At 40.9% G+C, this 23,388-nt stretch overlaps 1 protein-coding gene across 4 annotated transcripts in view; it reads right to left on the reverse strand.

Annotated features, from left to right (window-relative positions):
* Positions 1-23,388, reverse strand: part of mtrf1 (mitochondrial translational release factor 1) — a 47,562-nt gene that overhangs the window by 6,655 nt on the left and 17,519 nt on the right. For 3 of the 4 annotated variants that reach the window (XM_063051211.1, XM_063051212.1, XM_063051213.1), the window contains exons 7-8: positions 13,731-13,848; positions 10,310-10,446 (exon numbers count right to left, since the gene is read on the reverse strand). In XM_063051211.1, coding sequence (XP_062907281.1) covers positions 10,310-10,446; positions 13,731-13,848 — 255 coding nt within the window. The remainder of the gene's footprint in view (positions 1-10,309; positions 10,447-13,730; positions 13,849-23,388) is intronic. The other variant, XM_063051214.1, reaches the window with a different exon arrangement.

Below are 23,388 nucleotides of genomic sequence, written 5' to 3' on the forward strand. Positions count from 1 at the left end.
GGGAAAAGATGAAATATGAGGGCAAACTAGCCAATAATATAAAATAGGATACCAAAAATTTTTTTCAGTTATATACAGAGTAAAAGGGAGGTGAGAGTTGATATTGGGCCACTGGAAAATTATGCTGGTGAGGTAGTAATAGGGACAAAGAAATGGCAGATGAACTTAATGGGAACTTTGCATCAGTCTTCACTGTGGAAGACACAAACAGTGTGCCAGTGTGTCAGGGAGCAAGAGTGTTATTGCTATTACAAAGGAAAAAGTGCTAGGCAAACTCAAAGGTCTTAATGTAGATACGTCACCTGGGCTAGACAGACTACATCCCAGAGTCTTGAGAGGGGACGCTGAAGAGATAATGGATGCATTGGTCATGATCTTTCAAGAATCACTTGATTCTGGCATAGTTCAGGAGGACTGGAAGATTGCAAATGTCACTCCACTCTTCAAGAAGGGACGAAGGCGAAAGAAAGGAAACCATAGGCCATTGAGCCTAACCTCAGTGGATGGGAAAGTCTTGGGAGTCTATTATTAAGGATGAGGTTTTGAGGTACTTGGAGACTAATGGTTTCTGTAAAGGGAAATCCTGCCTGATGCACCTATTAAAGAGTTCTTCAAGGAAGTAACAAGCAGGGTGGATAAAGGTGCAGCAGTGGATGTCACTTACTTGGATTTTCAGAAGGCATATGATAAGGTGCCACACATGAGGCTGCTTAACAAGATAAAATCCTATGGTGTTACAGGAAAGATACTGGCATAGATAGAGGAATACCTGACAGGCAAGAAGCAGTGAATGGGAATAAAAGGGGCCTTTTCTGGTAGGCTGCTGATAACTAGTGATTTTCCTCAGAGGTCAGTATTGGGACCATTACATTTCACATTGTTCGTCAATGATTTAGATAATGGAATTGATGGCTTTGTGGCAAAGTTTGTGGATGATACGAAGATAGGTGGCAGGGTAGTTAGTGCTGAGGAAGCAATGCAATTGCAGCAGGACTTAGACAATTTGGAAGACTGGGGAAGAAGTGGCAAATGGAATACAGTATTGGGAAATGTATGATAATGCATTTTGGTAAAAGGAACAATAAGCACCCCTGTCCTTTCTGAAACATCTAAAACCCGACACTTGAAGTAACCATTCCTGTCCCTGAGCCATCCAGTCTCTGTAATGGCCACCACATCATAGCTCCAAGTACTGATCCATGCTCTAAGCTCATCCGCTTTGTTCACAACACTCCTTGCATTAAAATAGACACATCTCAAACCTTCGGTCTGAGCGCGTCCCTTCTCTATCACCTGCCTATCCTCCCTCTTGCACTGTCTACAAGCTTTCTCTATTTGTGAACCAACCTCCTCTTCCCCAGTCTCTTCAGTTTGGTTCCCACCCAACAATTCTAGTTTAGGACATCAGACAGAGAGGATCTTGGTTCAGAAGAATAGGAAATAGAATGAGTCTGTGTGGACCTAGGGAGTGAGAGGCAAATGACACACAAGCCCTCTCACAGCAGCTGTAGTGCCTCTTTCCTGAGTGTTCACCCACAGATTTCTGATTACTAATTAAGCACGATCATAGATTTCTGGTGTCTAATTATGCATGACCATATGCAAGCCAGTTAGGTCTACACAAACTGGTTTACAAATTATTGTGAATTATCTTTCAAGGCCAACTTTGCCAATCTCAGTTTGATCTCACAGTAAGCAATCTACTGGAGAAAAGTGTTTGTAAAATGATCAAATTTCCACTTTCACGCTGAATTTTAAATCCTAAACTTGAAATGTAGTTTAAGGTAATTTATGTTAGATGTCAGCAATGAATTGGCTAAAGTAGATTAGAATTCACGGCAGTAGATAAAGCTGAACTTCACTTTGGTTTGAGTGCTGCATACAACTCTGGTCGCGATAGAAGGGTATTAAAGAGATACTGCATGAGAACAGGCCCTCAAGTCCACCCAGTCCGTGCAGACAATCAACCACCTATTCACATTGTGAGCCCTCTGTTGGTTGAGGTCAACCATGCATGTTGTGTCCCAGCTGTATCCGTGATGTTACTGTGTTATGTCAATGCTATGAGGAGCATCTTCTCCTGAACAGTCAACGCTGCAAGGTGAAGTCAATGCTCAAGCTGCCGTCCATGCCGCAGGCTCCCCCTCCAACGGAGCTGAATCCAAAGGAACAACAGACACCGATGTAGTTCAGCACCAGCAACATTGCAGGAATTGCCAATCAGTGTTGAACTCAACATAGAACTGCCTTAGAGAATCCAGCTCTGGATTTTTCCTCAGGATTTATTCTCAAAGCCTTCCCCATGAGTGGCTATAGCTGCAATGCAGCACAGGTTCAAGGTCAGAGTTTTCATTCTCCTAAATGAGCTGCCAACCATGGCTGATGAACCCCATCTGCCCAATAAATTGAACTATTTACATTAGTTCGAGATTAATCCCATTCTTTTATTCTCCCTACATTCACGTCAGCTCTCTCCAGATCCTGCCACTCATTACATGCCAATCTGCATGTCTTTGAGATGTGGGAGGAAACTGGAGTACTTGGAGGAAATATACATAGACACGGGGAGAACATGCAACCTCCACATAGACAGCACCCAAAGTCATGATTGGACTGGGGTGTCTAGTGTTGTGAGGCAGTAGCTATACTAGCTGCTGTGTGGCTCCTTAGGGAAAGAAACATTCGTACAAATTAGCATAATGTAAATGGAATGAGGTATTGAAAATGGCAACGTGTTTACAGATAAAATAATACTTCGAACATTTAAGAAAGTTCAACACTTTCCCCTTGAGAAAAGGGTGATGTAACACAACAATTGAAACCGTGAAAGGTTTTGCTGGAGTAAACATAGGGAGAATGGTCCCACTAGTAGAGAATGAGGCCATCAATATTAGATAGTCATAATGAAATCCAGTTAGGAATTCAGTTGAAACTCCTTTACCCAGAGAGTGGTGAAAGCATGGACCTTGCTATCAACAAGGACTGGTTGAAGTAAATAGTGCAGATGCATTGGAGGCTGGGCAAGCAAATGAAGGAGAAGGAATAGAGGTTTATGCTGATAAATGAGGGAAGGAGGCAAGTCTGGTAGGGACTGACTGGTCTTCTTTCTGTTCCTTTTATCTCATGTATATAACAAGCAGACAATTAAAGGAATATTCAATAACTGTATTTGAACATATTTCCCATTAAGAAATATGGATTTCATTGGAAAAGTGACCCATCAATGATTAACACACACACAATGCTGGAAGAACTCAGCAGGCCAGGCAGCATCTATGGAAAAGAGTACAATAGGCGTTTTGGCTCAAAATGTCGACTGTACTCTTTTCTTAATGCAGCCTGGCCTGCTGAGTTCCTCCAGCATTTTAGACAATAGACAATAGGTGCAGGAGTAGGCCATTCTGCCCTTCGAGCCAGCACCACCATTCACTGTGATCATAGCTGATCATCCACAATCAGTACCCCATTCCTGCCTTCTCCCCATATCCCTTGACTCTGCTGTCATTAAGAGCTCTATCTAACTCTTTCTTGAAAGCATTCAGAGAATTGGCCTCCACTGCCTTCTGAGGCAGAGCAGTCCACAGATCCACAACTCTCTGGGTGAAAAAGTTCTTCCTCAATTCCTTTCTAAATGGCCTACCCCTTATTGTTAAACTGTGGCCTCTGGTTCCGAACTCACCCATCAGCGGGAACATGCTGCACTCCCTCAATAGCTTCCTGAATTTTCTTTCATAGGTTTATCTCTTCAATCCAATTGTTTACTGTACTTACAGGCCTGTCTGCCATATACTATGAACCAGACACCAAGATCCATCAAATTTATTGCTTTCTCCCCTTTCCAAAGGGAAGTTGCCCCTACTGCCCCTATATTTGGTGCAGTTTCACGCCTATTTCTACTCAATCATTTTGTGTGTGTTGCTCGGATTTCCAGCACCTGCAGATCTTCTCTTGTTTGCCATCAATGCTTAACTAAAGATAATGGGCAATTAATCTACCAACCACTACATCTTTGGAATGTGGGAGGAAACCAGAGCACCCAGAGGAAACTCATGTGGTCACACAGAGAACACACAAAGTCAAAGGTTGTAGTCTAATTTGAAGCAGTGCAAAAGAACTGCTGTAGTGACCATAACAAAATAACCCAGGCAGGTAAAGAGTTCGAGAACATGGCAGCAACATCAAGAAGGGTTATGAAAGAGGTGACTGGCAGTCTGATGGCAGTAGGGAAGAAGCTATTCTTGAGTAAGACAAAGGCAAAAGTGAGCACACGAAACAACATCCTGAATAAGCTCACTAACATAAAATGGGGAGCAAGCTCGAAAACATATGTGAACCAGTGCACTTACTCTTTGCTATTCCACTGCCGAATACGCCTGCCCTGCATGGGAAAGATCTACTCATGCTAAGAAGATGGATGCCGTTCTGAATGCAAGCTACCGACTTATCACAGGTTGTTTAAAACCAACAAATACCAACAGCCTATATATCCTGGCGGGTATCGATCCCCCTTGATATAAGAAGAAGAAAGATCTTTCTTTCCCAGCAAGAAAGAATGACTCTGTCAAACATCAGATGAGAGGCACCCTCTACATGGTCATACACCTACACCCAGCTGCCTAAAGTCAAGGAAGAGCTTCATGAACAGTGTTGTTCCATTACAATCAACCCCGTCTGAAGCCCGCATCACCTTGTGGAAAGACCAGCTCGCCAGTCTCAAACAACCCCCAGTGATGGAAATTCCACCGGATGAAAACCTTCCCCCCCAGGAGCTAATTGCAACTGGGCAACCTGGAAGTGCCGTAACAGACTTAGGACTGGTGTAGGTCGTTCAAAGGTGTCACTAAGCAAATGAGGATATACAACCAGCCGGACAACTTGTGAATGTGGAACTGAGCCACAAACTATGCAACATCTCTTGCAATGCCCATCGCTAGAGGAACCCTCTTGCTGAATTCAACAACAAGGCGCAAAAATGTGTCCAGTTCTGGCTGGGCCATGTATAGACTGTCCGTGGACATGATACGAAGAAGTCTGGTCATCCAAGCTTTAAGTTCCTCTGTCTTCTCCCAAAGGTAAAAAGAGAAAGAAATGGAATGGCCAGGGTGGCAGATATTCCGCAGTATACGATGCACCTTTAAGGTGGACTAGATGGACAGACAATGTCAGTTAAACATGTAACATTCAGCATGCCTTTATAAGATAGATGTTTTAGTGGAGGTAAAGATTCAGATTTATTTATTTATCACGTGTATTGAAACATGACCTGGCTGGTGGCATAGTGGCATCAGTGTCAGACTTCGGGATGAAAGGTCCTGAGTTCGAATCCAGCCGGCTCCCCTGCACGCTTTCCATCCATGCTGGCTTACGAGCTGGTGATCTCTTTAGAAACTCACCTGGCAGAAGGCAATGGCAAACCACTGCTGTGACTTGCCTCGTACGCGATTCCCCACTACGTCAGAGAGGCGTGGAGGGAAATCGTCCGCTAACTGGAGAAACTCCAGATGCGACATACCTTTCCTATATTCAAGTGAAATGCTTTGATTGTGTAAATAACCAACACAACTTTAGGATGTACTAGGGGCAGCACAATTCTTGCTGCACATTCCAGTGCCAATATAGCACGCTGACGAACAGCAGCAAAACTTGGCCCTTCCTAATCCTCCCACCCACAGACAGGCCTCCAACCCCAAGACATCTTTGGGCCTCCGATCTCCAGATGTGCTCACCCAGGGCTTTGGGCTTTGACCTCTGACCTCCAGACTCACCAACCTCTTGTTTTGGATCTCAGTTAATTCTGCGCCTCCAACCTCAGGACCTGCCAACTGACCTCCATTGGCTTCACTGACCTCAGGCCTCTGACATCAAGACTCACCAACCTCAAGCATCATTGGCAATTCTTGGGACCTACAGACCTGGGCCCGCCGTCCTCAGGCCTCTGACGTTGGAGTGCTCCATCCTTGGCTCCTTCCCCCAAATGTACATTCACCACCCTTGACCTGGTGGGGGTGACAGCAGAGCAGAGGTGGCTAACAGTTCACAAAGTGCAGGATAGATATGTCCCACAGAAGTTGTTCTCATATGGCAGGAGTAAGCAACCGTGGCTGACAAGCAAAGTTAAGAACTGCATCAAAACCAAGGAAAGGGCATATAATGCAGCAAAAGTCAGTGGGAAGTTGGATGATTGGGAAGTTTTTAAAATCCAACAAAAGCCATAAGCAAGGAAAAGGTGAAATACGAGGGCACACTAGCCAATAATATAAAGCAGGATACTAATTTTTTTTTTCACTTTTATATAAAGAGTAAAAAGGAGGTGAGAGTTGGTATTGGACCACTGGAAAATGATGCTGGTGAAGTGGTAATGGGGGACAAAGACACGGCAGATGAATTGATTAAGTACTTTGCATCAGTTGCATTGCGGAAGACACCAGCCGTGTGCCAGAGGCCTGAGTGTGTCAGGGAGCAGAAGTGAGTACTATTGGTATTACAAAGCACTAAAGTGCCAGACAAACTGAAAGGTCTTAAGGTGGATAAGTCACCAGGAGCAGATGGACTACATCCTAGAAATCTGAGAGAGGTTGCTGAAAAGATAGCAGATGCATTGGTCATGATCTTTCAGAATCACTTGATTTTGGCATGGTTCCAGAGGACTGGAAAATTGCAAATGTCACTCTACTTTTAGAAGGGAGGAAGGCAAAAGGAAGGAAATTATAAGCTAGTTAATGATTGGGAAAGTGTTGGAGACCATTATTAAGGATGAGGTTTCCATGTACTTGGAGACTAATGATAAAATAAGTCAAATCAGCATGGTTTCTGTAAAGGGGAATCTTGCCTGACAAATCTGTTACAGTTCTTCAAGGAAGTAACCAGCAGGGTGGACAAAGGAGAGGCAGTGGATGTCATTTACTTGGATTTTCAGAAGGCATTTGATAAGGTGCCACACATGAGACTGCTTAACAAGATAAAATCCCACGGCGTTACAGGAAAGATACTGGCATGGACAGAGAAATGGCTGACAGACAGGAGGCAGTGAATGGGTATAAAAGGGGCCTTTTCTTGTAGGCTGCCAGTGACTAGTGGTGTTCCTCAGGGGTCAGTATTGGGACCACTACTTTTCACATCGTTTGTCACCGATTTAGATAATGGAATTGATGGCTTTGTGGCAAAGTTTGCGGATAAGAAAATAAGTGGAAGGGTAGATAGTGCTGAGGAAGCAATGTGATTACAGCAGGACTTAGATAAATTGGAAGAATTGGCAAAAAAGTGGCAAATGGAAAACAGTGTTGGGAAATGTATGATAATGCACTTTGTAAAAGGAACAAACGTGCAGATTATTGTCTAAATGGGGAGAAGGTTCAAAATCAGAGGTGCAAAGAGATTAGGAGTCTTTGTGCAAGACTCCCAGAATTTACAGGTTGAGTCTGTGGTAAAGAAGGCAAATGCAACGTTGGCATTTATTTCAAGGGGATAGAATATAAAAGCAACATGATAAAGCTGAGCAATACACACAAAATGCTGGAGGAACTCAGCAGGCCAGGCAGCATCAATGGAAAAGCTGAAGGGTTTTGGCCCAAAATGTCGACTGTACTCTTTTCCATAGATGCTGTCTGGTCTGCTGAGTTCCTCCAGCATTTTGTGCGTGTTGCTCGGATTTCCAGCATCTGAAGATTTTCTCTTACTTGAGATAGTACTGAGCCTTTACAGGACACAAGTCAGGCTGCACCTGGAGTATTGTCAACAGTTTTGGGCCCCATATCTCAGAAAGGATGTGTTGTCATTGGAGAGGGTCCAGAGGAGGATATTCTGGGAGTGAAGGGGTTAACATATGAGGAGCATTTGGCAGCTTTTGACCTGTACTCACTGGAATTTAGGAAAATGCGGGGTATCTCATAGAAACCTACTAAATGTTGAAAGGACTAGATAAGGTGGATGTGGAGAGGATTGTGAGGGTATCCAGAACAGCAGGGCACAGCCTCAAAATTGAGGGGCGACTTTTTAGAACAGAGGTAAGGAGGAATTGTATTAGTCAGAGAGCAGCGAATCTGTGGAATGCTCTGCTGCTGACTGTGGTGGAGGCCAAGTTCGTGGGTACAGGTGTCCCCCGCTTTTCAAACGTTTGCTTTACGAAACTCACTGTTACGAAAAAAGGCAGCGCGCCAGAAAAAAAGCAGCGTGTGCCCTGAGCAGCCGCTCTCCCCCAGATTCAGAACGGCATTCTCGCCGGCATTGCTTAAACACGTGCCTGTGAGCAGCCGTTAGCAAGATGAGTTCTGAGGTGTCAGAAAAGCCTGAACGAGCTCGTAAAGGTGTTACACTTAGCATAAAACTAGACCTAATTAAGCGTTTCAATCGTGGTGAACGAAGTAAGGACAAAGTGGGTTTGGCTTGTGGAAGTTGACGAAGATGATGTTGAAGCGGTTTTGGCATCCTATGACCAAGAACTGATAGACGAAGAGCTGATGCAATTGGAAGGAAAGGGTAAAATAATCAAAACTGAATGCAGTAGCGAATGGACCGAAAGTGACGTCGTCCAGGAACTGAACGTGAAGCAACTGCGTGAGATTTTCGCTGCAATGATAAAGTACGACTTTAATTTTGAAAGGTTACGTCGGTTTAGGGTATATTTGCGGGATGGTTTGAGTCCTTACAAAGAACTGTATGATAGAAAAATGCGCGAGGCTAAGCAGTCAAGCAAGCCTTCCACATCAGCCACAGCAGCTGACGAACCTCGACCTTCGACATCGAGGCAGGCAGTCATAGAAGTTGACCTGGCTGCCCTGGAAACAGACGACACCCCAGTGTCCCACCACCCCAACCCCCGGGCCGTGGACAGATATCGATTCGTGGAAAATGGAGCGGTAGCCGGGACACACCCAGCACATCTTTAAGAAAAAAAGCCGAAATAAACTAGCTAATTAATTAGGTGCCGCCCGGCACGTAAATGTCAGCCCAGACCAGAGGCCATTGCCGATTGCGTTGCCTCTGATCTGGGCCGACATTTACGTGCCGGGCAGCACCTAATTCGCGGATCAGTATCGGTTGGCAGCCTGGAGGGTGGGGGCCACTGCACCACCCCAACCTCCGACGACTCAGCCTAACACACCATCATCAGTGTGCTCGATGTCTTCCTGATTCCTGTAAGTGATACTACACTGTACATACATTATTTCTACTTTATATAGGCTGTGTATTTTTAGGTGTTATTTAGCAGCTTCATAGCTTAAAAGTTACTGGAGAGAGTGTTTTTGCCGATGGCGCTTGCATGAGATTTTCACTACGGAGAACAGTGTGGCAATGGTTGTGGAAATGTATTTCTACTAAATATAGGCTGTGTATTCATCATATCATTCCTGCTTTTACTATATGTTACTGTTATTTTAGGTTTTATGTGTTATTTGGCATGATTTGGTAGGTTATTTTTGGGTCTGCGAACGCTCACAAATTTTTCCCATATAAATTAATGGCAACTGCTTCTTCGCTTTACGACATTCCTGCTTACGAACTGTTTCACAGGAACGCTCTACCTTCAGATGGTGGGGGAAACCTGTATATTTAAAGTGAAAGTTGATAGTTTCCTGATTGGTCGGAGCAAAGGTTATGGCAAGAAGGCAAGTGTATGGGGTTGAGTATGATCCGGGATCAGCCATGATGGAGTGCCGGAGCAGGGTTGAAGGGCTGAATGGCCTAATTCTGCTCCAATGTCTTACAGTCTTATCCTTGTCCCTACATCCTAACCTGACCCCCGAACTCCCAAAAAACTATCGCTATGAGCTAAGAAAAACGGACTCAGGTCAGAGAGCTGGCGATAAGACTGAAGAAAAGAAATTCTTTCTCAGCGTCTTGTATACCTTTGGAATTTTCTATCCCCTAGAGTATGTAAATGTTGTGCCATTAAATGTTTTGTAGCTGAGACAGACACTTTAGTGGTATTGATCAGGAAGGAGGTGTTGAGGCTAAGGTTCAGATCAACCATGGTGTGGAGATAGGGTGGATGTGGTTCTGTATGGAAGAGCAAGTTCAGAAGGCCATATTGCCTCTTCCTATTCTTATGTCCTTGTTCTCACATTTAGCTGATGGAATCATGGATCAGAATACTGGTGAACTGAACATACCAGACTTTAGAGAGATACAACTCAGAAACAGACCATTTGACCCTCTGAGTCCATGCCTATTAACAACCATACATACATTTACACTAATCCTACATCAACCCCGTTTTTGTTCTCAGCAACTCTCCCTGATTTAAAGAAAGGATAAACCTGAGCCCCACTGAAAACAGATGAGAATGAAATTGTTTCTCATCAACTGTTACCTGCAGTTTCCGGGTACTTTGCCTCCTCTCCAGTTCTTTGTCTTCAACCTTCTGGTGTAATTTTGCTTTCAATGCGTCCATGGCCAATTTTTTATTTTCTAACTGTGATCGGTGCTGTTGGCATTCTATTGTTAATCCTAGAAAAATTTGTATTCATTATTAATAACCAGCATTAATTTTATATTTGAAACAGTACACATCTTTTCAGAAATAAAACTGAAAATGTTGGAAGCACTCAGCAAGTCAGGCAAAAACCCTGGAGAGAGAAGCAGAATTAATGATTTCTCACCTGATCCCAATATTTTGAACATGCTCCCTAATTCTACAATTCCCAAATCTGGGCTGCGGGGGGGAACCTATTTTCTTTTTATACATATTATATCAATTCATTTTTATGTCTTGAAAACATCTACCCTTTTCTGTAGTTACTCCTTGCAAATGAAATCCAAGCATCATTCTGGTAAATCTGCACTCATTCAGGCCGATATATCTTCAAGCAGTAGTATCCAGATGTGATCAAACAGTGCCCTGTATGATGCTCCAGATATGGTCAAAGTGCCTTGTACATTTGTGGCATAATTTGTACCATGTTGTGCGGTCTATTAATGTAAAAGTCAACTTTACAAGAATCCCTTGAATCCTGTCCATCTCCTTCTCACTCCAGAAAATGTTAACTTACCTTAACTTTATATGTACCTCTACTTCCTCCAATCTTCTAGGACATCTACTACCTCCAACTTTTCATCATCGAGAAAGGTGAAAGTCACCTGCCACAATTCTGCCCATTTTGTTAATCTACCTGTAGCACTGTAATGCAATGGATCTATTTACACTCACAATATTTGCATTATTGGCAAAATTTGAGATGCAGTTTGCATTCTGGAATAAATAAGCTTTACATTTTTGAGAAGGGGGCAGAGGTCAATGATAGGAAGGAGACCTTCAAATTTCTGTCAACTCCTCAGAACCAAAATACCTAGCTTCCAGACCAATTCAGTCTGAGGTGATTAAGAGCCTTATACGGAACCACACGGGTAGTTGACAGGACAAGCAGGTGGTTTATTTAGAGATGCTGTGCTGTCACTCTGCTGTTTGCATACAGCCTTCATGTGCCTCCAGCTCGAAGTGCCTTTCAGTGCTCCTTCTTCACTGTCACTCATCCAAGTAGATCACCCATGGAATGGGAGTGCAGTCTGATGCGCCAGAGCTTCAAAAGGGAAGCAATCACACCAGTACCCAAGAAGAGCAGGGTGATCTGCCTCAACAACTATCAATCAGTAACACCAACATCTATTGTAATGCATTTCTTCAAGAGGTTAATTATGGCTAGAAACAACTCCTACCTGTGCAATGACTTGAACTCCCTACAATGTGTTTATTGCTGCAACAGGTCCACAGTGGACACGACCTCACTGGCACCCACTCTACTTAGGAGCATTTAGTACACAGCAATTACAGTGCAGCATTTTATACCATCATCCCTCAGTATTAATCACAAAATTTCTAAAGATGGGCCTCTGCAATAAGATCCTTGACTTCCTCATTGGGAGACCACAGTCAGTATAGATCAGTACTAACATCTTCTTGCTAACTATCAATGCTGCATGCTTAGCCCACTGCTCTAGTCTCTCTACACTCATGATTCTGTGGCTCAGCACAACTCAAATGCCATCTATAAATTTGCAGATGGCGCACTTTTTGTTAGTTAAACCTCAGATGGCAACAGGCAGAAACACAGGAGTGAGACAGATCAGCTGGTTGAGTGGTGTCCCAACAACAAACTTGCACAGAATGTCAACAAGACCAAAGAATTGATCATGGGCTTCAGCAAGGGAAAGTTGGGAGAACATGCACTAGTCTTCAACTAGGAGTCAGTAGTAGAAAGGGTGAGCAGATATAAGTTTTGGTGTGTAAGCATCTCTGTGGACCTGTCTTGGGCCTAACACATCGATGCCTAATACACCAGAAGCTGTATTTCGACCCTTGGAAATTTCGACAGATCTGTGGTGGACAGCTTTCTCACTGGTTGCATCACAGCCTGGTTTGTAGGCTCAGGATCACAAGGGGCTGCAGACGGTGAAAGTCTCAGCTAACATTATTTCTGGTAAGATGGAGATGTGCTGAGATGCAGCAGCCACTCTGCATCCAATCAAAAGTGTATCTGTCCGTCCCCTATGTCTTTTTTACGATTGCAAGTCACTGCTGGATACTAAAAATATCAAGTACTGTAGGACTATCCCATCAGTGAGCCACCCATAGCAATGGAGCTGGTTTTATTGCATACCACTACGTGTTGTCACCTGGACTTGTGTACTGCTGTTGTGTTAAGATGGTAGATGATGTGAGTGACTGTCTTGGATGTTTTTATTATAGTACAAGACCCAGTTGGACACAGATATTGTAGTATACTGCTGTCTGGTTCACTGGTTCATTGGCAAGACCAACAGTGGCAGAGTGGTGGTGTCTCGGTTGTGGAGAGGGCTAGGCCCTTGGTGCAGGGTTGCCTGTTGCAGTCACCCAGGGTAGGAGACTATGGACAAGACCTCTTCTTATTACCACTGTCATTAAAGAAATACAGAGCCTGAAGACAATTTACAAGCAAACAAGAAAAAAATCTGCAAATGCTGGAAATCCAAGCAACACACACAAAATGCTGGAGGAATTCAGCAGGCCAGGCAGCACCTATGAAAAACAGTACAGTTGATGTTTCGGGTCAAGACCCTTCAGTAGGATGTAATTTAGAAGCAGTCTCTTCCCCTCTGCCATCAAATTTCTTAAGTCTACAAACCCATGAACATTACTCAGACTATTCCTTTTTTTGCACTATTTATTTTGTAATTTATGTCTTTGCACTGTTCTGCTGCTGCACAACAAATTTTGCACCATATAAGACAGTGATGATAAATCTGATTCTGACATAGTGGAGCAGACCTCAGGCTCAGCAGGCCTCATTCCATATTCCTAGTGAACACGATCCTCACTCTTCCTCTGGCCATTTTTGGATGACCAATCCACCCATCCAAGCTGGCTAAAATCTGAACTACACTCCCTCCTAAATATTGTTGCTGACCATTCTCAAGCCCTGCACCACTGCCTTACAATGCTGAGTGCCCAGCTGGATTACTGTGACTGCAAATATGAGCAGTCAGGTGGCAACTGACTGTTAGCCCTCCTAAGGGTATTTTGGGTTCTTCTGCGGCCTACCTGTAGGTATCAGAATTATTAAGTCAATTAGATCACAAATGAATTTAAGAGCAACAGACCACTTTGACTGTGTCGTCAGGATCTGATCCTGTTGTCTCAGATTAGTACTTCAATATAACTTGCTTTCAAATCATTCTGCATAAAAGATGTGAATAATTTCAGAACTGTGAAGTAGTGGTGAAAGATCAGAATTATAAAGGAACACACATTTACTCACTTGTTGGAATATGGACGATCCTCACTGCACTGTCGGTCGTGTTTACATGCTGCCCCCCTGCTCCTCTGGCTCGAAATGTATCAATCCTCAGATCACTGACATCTATTTTAATGTCTACCTAATACAGAGAGTAGGCTATTAATAGTTAAAGGCTTCAAAGCCAACAAGTTAACAATTCACCTTTTACACAAGATTAACAAGTTCCCCAAATTTTGGATAAAATAACTGAATTATCAGGAGTATGTGGCTAGTGTTATGGAAGAAATTTTGCACTCAAAAGAATCTAAGCTGAAGGATCATAGAAAGGAAAGCATTCAAAATGAGCAGAGAAAGTATAGCAAGGCTAGAAAAAAGGGGTAATCTTAAAGTACTCCTGAATTTCCAAGGGACCCAGATATACAAATCAAAAAAATAATTGTTTCTTCCTCCCATAGATTTCCAGAAGGCCACTGCGGACAATAAATGATAACTTTTTTGGAGGGTCATATCAGAGCTGACTGATTATGGAAGAGTGTAGGCATTAGTGGGTCTTTTTCTGGTTGGCAAGATATTATGACTGGTATGCCTCAGGAACCGGGGCCTCAATGTTTTACAATTAATAGAAATGACAAGGGTGACAAAGAACTTTTCTGTTGACATGAACACAAATAGAGAGTCAGAGGAATATAGGTGTATTATTGGTGCCACTGTCTGCTACGAAGTTTGTAATTCTCCCAGTGACTGCATGGATTTCTTCGGTACTCTGGTGTTCTCCCATGTTCTAAAATGCATAGATCAGTAGGTTAATTGGTCACATGACTGTAACTGAGTGGATCAGAAGGGCCTGTCAGTGTGCTGTATCACTCCTTCCCTGGACCCAAAACAATGTGGTTGACACTTAACTGCCTTCTCAAATGGCATAACAAATCATTCAGTTGTATACTATAAAGCCAAAAGAAAACAGAGCAACGTAATCAGCAGGCATGAAAATGCACATCCTGATGCCGCCCTATCATTCTGGGAGATTTCATCCAGACCAGCTTGAAGAAGTCTCACAACTACCACCGGTGGAACCAGAACCAACACACTTGACTGCCGTTATACCATCATCACAACGCTTACCACGCCATCCCACACCTACACTTGGGAAATACAATCACATGGCTGTACTTTTACTTCCAGCATACAGACGAGTGGTGAGGACCAAAAGTGTATGGTCAATGGAGGAGGAGAAGTGCTTACGAGACTGCTTTGACTCAGTGGACTGGACAATATTCAGGGATTCATCTGCGTCTGAATGAATACGCCACAGTTGTCACCAGCTTTATCAAGACCTGTGTGGATGAGTGTTTGACTTTGAGAACATACCAGACATATCCAAATTGAAAGCCATGGATGAACCAGGAGATTCGTAGTCTAGGTTAGTGGCATTCAAAAATTAGTGATCCAGAACTATACAAGAAACCCAGGTATGACCTATGGAAGGCTATTTTAAGAGCAAAGAACAATTCTGATTGAGTTTAGAGACGGCATTGTAAGCATGTCAGCTATGGCAACATTTGCAAGTGATTACTCCCTACAAAGCAAAACCTAACATCCTGAATAGCTGTGATGCTTCACTCCCAGAGGAGCTCAATGCCTTTTGTGTACACTTTGAAAAGGGAGAATAAAACAACAACTCTGCAAATCCCTGCAGCATCTGGTGACTGTGATCTCTGTCTTGGAGGCCAACGTCAGAACGTCCTTCAAGAGGGTGAATCCCCGCAAGTCATCAGGTATACCTGATAGAGACTTGAAAACCTGTACCAACCAACTGCAGGAATGTTCAAGGACATCTTCCATCTCCCACTGGAGGTTCCCACCTGCTTCAAAAGGGCAATTTCATAATGATGCCCAAGAAGAGCAGGTGAACTGCCTCAATATTGCCCAGAGAGACTCACATCTATAGTGACGAAGTGCTTTGAGAGTTTGATCATGGCTATAATCAATTCCTGCCTGAGTACCTGGACCTAGTGGAATTTGCCTATCACCGCAATAGGTCTACAATGGATGCAATTCCACTGGCTCTCTACTTGGCCTTGGATCACCTGGTTGATTGTCATACCTACAGTATGTCAGGCTGCAGTTTACTGATTACAGTGCAGCATTCAATACAATCACATCCTCAGTTCTAATCCACAAGATCCAAAACCTGGTCCTCTGTACCTCCCTCTGCAACTGGATCCTTGACTTCCTCACCAGCAGACCACAGTTTATGCAGATTGGAAATAACATCTCCTCCTCGCTGACAATCACCACCGGTGAACTTCAAGGATGTGTGCTTTGCCCAGTGCCCTACGTTGTCCCCATATATAATTGTGTTACTAGGCACAGCTCAAACATCACCTATAAATTTGCTGATGACACAAATATTGTTGGCAGAACTTCAGATAATGACGAGAAAGTGTACAGGAGTGAGACAGATCAGCTGGTTGAGAGGTGTTGCGACAACAACCTTGGACTCAATGTCAGTAAGACCAAGGAATTGATTGTGGACTTCAGGAAGGGAAAGTCAAGGGAACACAGACCAGTCTTTATCAAGGGATCAGCAGTGGAAAGGGTGAGCAGTTTCAAGTTCTTGGGTGTCAACATCTCAGAAAATCTATCCTAGCCCAATATATTGATGTAATTACAATGAAGGCACGACAGTGGCCATGTTTCATTAGGAATTTCAGGAGACTTGGTACGTCACCTTTTTCTTTTTAAATCTTTTTATTGAGTAAGTATACAAAAAAGGTAATCCATATAAACATTAATACAATGTTAAAGTATAATAAAATTCCAAAAGATAACAATACCAAAAAGAAAATACTACAAACAATGTAATTTAAGCATAAGAAACCAAGATAACATAATAGTATACTAGATTTTATATATATCAATGGAAAAAAAAGAAAAAAAAAAAACCCCAAAAAAAAACCCACCGTGCAACTAACTAAAAGCAAAGCAAAGCAATGGGCTAACTTGAAACCAAACAGAGTTAAACTTAAAATCACGTCCTCAATCCCGACCTCCATTAAAACAGTGAAAAAAGAACAAGAAGGGTAAATATTACATTAAATGAAAATATCGAATAAAAGGTCCCCAAATCTGTTCAAATTTAAATGAAGAATCATAAAGGTTACTTCTAATTTTCTCCAGATTCAAACATAAAATCGTCTGAGAAAACCAAAAAAAGGTAGTTGGAGCATTAAGCTCTTTCCAATGTTGTAAAATACATCTTTTCGCCATCAAAGTAAGAAATGCAATCATTCTACGGGCTGAAGGGGAAAGATTACTAGAAATTTTAGGTAGTCCAAAGATAGCAGTAATAGGGTGAGGAGAGATATCTATATTTAATACCTTAGAAATAATATTGAAAATATCTCTCCAAAAAGTTTCCAAAGTAGGGCAAGACCAAAACATATGAGTTAAAGAGGCTATCTGCCCCGAACATCTATCACAGAAAGGATTAATATGCGTGTAAAAACGCGCTAACTTATCTTTGGACATATGTGCTCTATGAACCACTTTAAATTGAATTAGGGAATGTTTAGCACAAATAGAGGAAGTATTAACTAATTGTAAAATCTGCCCCCAATCATCCACAGAGATGGTAAGCCCCAATTCCTGTTCCCAATCTACCCTAATCTTATCAAATGGAGCTTTCCTAAGTTTCATAATAATATTATAAATCATAGCCGATGCACCTTTCTGACATGGATTAAGGTTAATTATCGAATCTAAAATATATATAGGAGGAAGCATTGGAAAGGAAGAAAGTATAGTACTTAAGAAATTTCTAACTTGTAAATATCTAAAAAAATGTATTCTTGATAAGTTATATTTATTAGATAATTGTTCAAAAGACATAAGGGAACCATCTAAAAATAAATCCAAAAACCGTAAAATACCCTTAGTCTTCCAAGTTTGAAAAGCGCGATCCGTAAAAGAGGGAGGAAAAAATATGTTACCTAAAATAGGAATCGCTAACCCGAATTGATTAAGATCAAAAAATTTTCTGAATTGAAACCAAATACGCAAAGCATATTTAACGATCGGGTTAGAGACCTGCTTAAGGCGTTTCGAATCAAAGGGAAGAGATGAACCTAAAATAGAACCAAGTGTATAACCCTGAACAGATTGTAATTCCAATGCTACCCATTTAGGAATAGATAGTATGTCCCGGTCAAGTAACCAAAATTTCATATGTCGAATATTAATAGCCCAATAATAAAATCTAAAGTTAGGTAATGCTAAACCTCCATCTCTCTTAGCTTTCTGTAAATGTATTTTACCCAGTCTCGGATTCTTATTCTGCCAAATAAATGAAGAAATTTTAGAGTCGACTTTATCAAAAAAAGATTTAGGAACGAAAATTGGTAATGCCTGAAACACATATAAAAATTTTGGCAAAAAAAACATCTTAACTGCATTAATACGACCAATCAAAGTTAAATATAAGGGAAACCATTTAGATGAAAGTTGAGTAATATGGTCTATTAATGGTAAAAAGTTAGTCTTAAATAAATCTTTATGTTTACAAGTAATTTTAATCCCAAGATATGAAAGGTAATTATAATCAATTTAAATGGAAATTTATAATATAAGGGAAGATGTTTATTAATCGGAAAAAGTTCACTCTTACTAAGATTTAATTTATAACCTGAGAAAAGACCAAATTGTGCTAATAACTCTAAAACAGCAGGAATAGATCTCTCAGGATTAGAAATATATAAAAGTAAATCATCAGCATAGAGTGATAATTTATGGAACTTTAATCCCCGAGTTATCCCAGTAATATTTGAAGATTCTCGAATAGCAATTGCAAGAGGTTCTAATGCAATATCAAATAATAGGGGACTAAGAGGACAGCCTTGTCGAGTACCACGAAAGAGAGGAAAAAAAGGTGAGTTTAAAGAGTTAGTACGAACCGAGGCTACAGGGGAGTGATATAACAGTTTAATCCAGGATATAAATTTCAAGCTAAAATTAAACATTTCAAGCACCTTAAATAAATAAGGCCATTCTACTCTATCAAAAGCTTTCTCGGCATCTAAAGAAATAACACACTCAGGAACATTTTGTGAGGGAGTATAAACGATATTTAACAATGTACGAATATTATAAAAAGAGTAACGACCTTTAATAAAACCCGTTTGGTCTTCCGAAATAATAGAAGGAAGTACTTTTTCTAGTCTATTTGCTAATAACTTAGAAAAAACTTTAGAATCAACATTTAATAAAGATATTGGTCTATAAGATGCACATTGAGCAGGGTCTTTATCCTTCTTTAGTATTAAAGAAATTGATGCTCTATTAAAAGATTCCGGAAGTTTACCAAGTTTCAAAGAAGCCTCAAAAACCTTATAGAGCCAAGGAATCAATAAAGAAGCAAAACATTTATAAAATTCAACGGTAAACCCATCAGGGCCAGGAGCTTTCCCCAGATTCATAGAAAAAATAACATTCTTAATCTCATCCATTGTAATGGAAGTATCTAATAAAGAAGACATATCCTGTGAAATCTGAGGGAAGTCTAACTTATCTAAAAAATCATTCATATATTTAGAATCTCGAGGAGACTCTGATTGATATAAAGAAGAATAAAAATCACAAAAGGTTTGATTAATCCCCACATGATCCAATATCAATCGATCATTTTGGTTATAAATCTGATTGATTTGAGATTTAACATAATTAGATTTCAATTGATTAGCCAGCAGCTTGCCAATTTTATCACTATGAACATAAAAATCACTTCTTGTTTTCTTTAATTGGTTTACAATCGAGGACGAGAGTAGTAAACTGTGTTCCATTTGAAGTTCAGTTCTTTGTTTGTATAGCTCCTCAGAAGGAGCCATAACATATTTCTTATCAATTTCTTTAATCTTGTCCACAATTGCCATCTCCTCCTGCTTCTGTTTCTTCCTCAAAGCAACGGAATACGAAATAATCTGACCCCGAATATAGGCTTTAAAAGTGTCCCAAAGAGTGTTAACCGAAATATCTTCTGTATGGTTAATTGTAAAAAAAAGCTCAATCTGTTCATTCATAAAATTAACAAAGTCCGAGTCCTGAAGCAACAGCGAATTAAAACGCCATTGTCTATTGTTTGGTATATTGGCCATAATTTTAATAGAAAGCTTAAGTGGAGCATGATCCGAAATGGTTATAGAATCATAATCACATTTAATCACTGAAGGAATGAGACGAGAGTCAATAAAAAAATAATCAATTCTTGAATAGGAATGATGAACATGTGAAAAAAAGGAAAAATCTTTTTCCTGAGGATGCAGAAAACGCCAAATGTCCGTCGACCCAGAATCAGAAAGAAAAAAATTAATCAAATTTGCAGATTTATTAGGTAAAGTCCGTAAAGGAGCCGAACGGTCCAAAGCTGGAGATAAACAGGTATTAAGATCTCCGCCCCAAATCAATGAAAACTCGTTCAAATTCGGAAACTGATCAAACAATGATTTATAAAATTCCGGACAATCCATATTAGGAGCATAAACATTAACCAAAACTACTTTTTTATTAAATAGTAAACCACTAACCAATAAAAATCTACCATTCGGATCAGAGATAATATCCTGTTGTATAAAAGTAACTGAGGAATCTATAAAAATAGAGACGCCTCGAATCTTAGCATTGGAGTTCGAATGAAATTGTTGTCCCTTCCAGAATTTGAAAAAACGTAGTCTGTCCCCCCTCCGTACATGGGTCTCTTGTAAAAATAAAATTTGTGCTTTAAGTCTCCGGAACACTTTAAAAACTTTTTTTCTTTTAATAGGATGATTAAGACCATTAGTAGTCCAGGAGACAAAATTAATAATAGACTCCATAAATCCTAAAGTCAACCCACAACAAGGAGGATTGACAATAGGCGTGACCCACAAACCCGGAGAGGAAACAGAACATACAAAAGATACCGGGGAAAAGGACGCAACCAGTACTTCAATAATGTATATAGCCCAAAGAAAAACAAACTAAAACGTGAAGCCCCTCCCACCACCCCCCACCCCAAGACCCCAAGGCAAAATCTAAAGCAGACCCGCCAGAAAGAAGCAAGCGCTAAAACTACCCCCATGACTTCCGGTATACGCTCCCTAAAAAAAAGATATAAATATGAAAAGGATCAGCTAATTGTAAAACAGTAAAAAAATAAGTAAAAAAAAAGTTAGCTCAATTAGAATACACACAGAACAGAACAAAAGCCGGAAAATATATATTAAAAAAAACCACAATAAACCTCAAACTCATGAATAGACACAGCAACAAAAAAAAATAGGATTATTAACATAAAGTGATTATAAAAAGCAAAACAGAATAAAATTTAAAAAAAAACTACAAAATTTAAGGCCGCACAGGAAATACGTAAGATGACAAAAGGGAAGTAACCACCCAGAATCCCCTGGGAAAAGAAAGAAATGACGCAGTTAAAAAGAAAGTTTAGCAGCCATATTAAGAAATCAAAAGTAAACTTTTCTGCCCAAATAGGGCACAGAAAAGTTAAAACCAACCAATTCACAGCCTCCGATCAACGGAGAAAATTAAAAAAAAAGGCAATTAAGATGTTGAAGGTGAAAGTTGATCCAGATAACTCTGGGCATCCGATGGAGAATCAAAAAAACGAAGGGCTCCATCTAACATGCGAATCCTTAGACGTGCAGGGTACAGCAGCGCTGGTCTTAAATCCATCTTATAGAATTCCGACATCACGGATCTGTAACGGACCCGTTGGTCCCAGATTGGTTTACTGAAATCTTCCACGAATCGGAACTTAAGATCCGAAAAATCAATGAAACCTTTAGATCGAGCGAATCGAAACAGTCTCTCCTTGTCTTGAAAGTAATGAAAACGTAAAATAACATGCCTAGGTCTATCTGACCTAGACGAGTATGATGGGATTCTGTGAACACGATCCAGTAGCGGTGGTTGGTCAGGAAATACAGTAGGGAATGCATCTTTTAAAAGTTGAGAGAAATATTTCATGGGGTTGTTAGCTTCAACGGCTTCTCTCACGCCGATCATTCTTAAATTCTGCCGTCGCATTCTAGATTCCAAGTCAGAGTTTTTAAAAGTCAAAAAGTCAAGTTTCTTCTTCATTACATTAATTGTTTCTTCGATTTTCCCCATCTTAAGCTCACTTTGTTGCGCGAATTTTTGAAGATCAGATATAGCCGACTGATGTTCCGCAATACATGTTTGCATCTTATCAATTAAATCGGCAATTTTCTGGAAATTAGTTGAGATTTCCGCATGAATCAGATCTTTAACAAAGCCTGCAATTTCCGTACGAATCATCTCCCTAACAGAGGTTGAAATTTCCCTCTGAATTAACTCCGATATCGCTTTCAAAGTCACCGGTGATTCAGTCGGAGGGAGATCCGTAGCTTTCGGTTTAGCCGAAGGTTTACCATCCTTGCCGTTTTTCCCGTTCTTAGACATAGCAGATCTAAGTATCATCCAATTGTCAGAGAATTCAGTTTAATTCAAAGTATTATAAAAATTGATGCCTTAATGGTTAATTAAAGTATAGCTGACCATAGAGTAAAAAAACTCAGAGGTAATGGAGCGAGTCAAGAACGCGACTTCACTCCATGAGCGCTACCGGAAGTCCCTCAGGAGACTTGGTACGTCACCAAAGACACTTTGTAAGTTTCTACAAATATACTGTGGATATCATTCTAACTGACTGCATAACCGTGTGCTATGGATGGGCAAGTTCATTATGGGCACAAGCCTCCCCAGAATTGAGGACACCTTTAAAAGGCCATATCTCAAAGAGGCAGCATCCATCATTAAGGACCACCTTCACCCAGGACGTGCCCACTTCTGATCGCTACCATCATGGAGATAGCATAGAATCCTAAAGACATGCACTCAATATTTCAGGAACAGCTTCCCTCCCTCTGCATCAGATTTCTGAATGGACAATGAACCCAATGAAAACTACCTCACTATTTATGTATTGTAAAGTACTGGTAACACGTAACAATAAATTTCTTTACATATACCAGTGATATTACACCTGATTCTGAACTGGATGGATCACCATTAATCAACAGAAGCATTGGAAACGACAATGGCAAAAACTGTCCTGTAGATCCTGTCAAGTACAAAGGAAATAAAAGATATAGCACCATTTCTTCACTGACACTGGGTCAAGTCCCTAATGGCATTGTGGGTAAAACCACACCTCAAGGAATACAGGGGATTCAAGAAGGCAATTCATCACCACCTTCTCAAGGGTAATTAAATACTGGATCAGCTGGTGGAGTTCATGTCCCTTGAACAGACAAAAAATACTAGTAGGTGGAGAGATAAAAATATCAGGACCTGAGTCATTAAACAGACATCCTAACTAAAAAAATAGTCAATTCTCAGCATGGCTTCAAAACACTGGACTGAGATTACCTCGATGATTGGATTATTGTGCTTTAGTTGAATATACCTGTTAAGCATTTAAATATGGAGCAAAAGAAATGCTGGAAGACTTCAGTTGGTCAGGTATCATATACAGAAATGAATAGTCAAAGTTTCAGACGAAACAATCTGAGACTTCACTGATTGCCTATTTCCCTCTGTAGATACTGCCTGCCTCACTGAGTTGCTCCAGCATTACCTTTTGCTCCTGATTCCAACATCTGCAGTC

The sequence above is a fragment of the Mobula hypostoma genome, chromosome 6 (genome assembly GCF_963921235.1).
Source record: "Mobula hypostoma chromosome 6, sMobHyp1.1, whole genome shotgun sequence".
NCBI lineage: Eukaryota > Metazoa > Chordata > Chondrichthyes > Myliobatiformes > Myliobatidae > Mobula > Mobula hypostoma.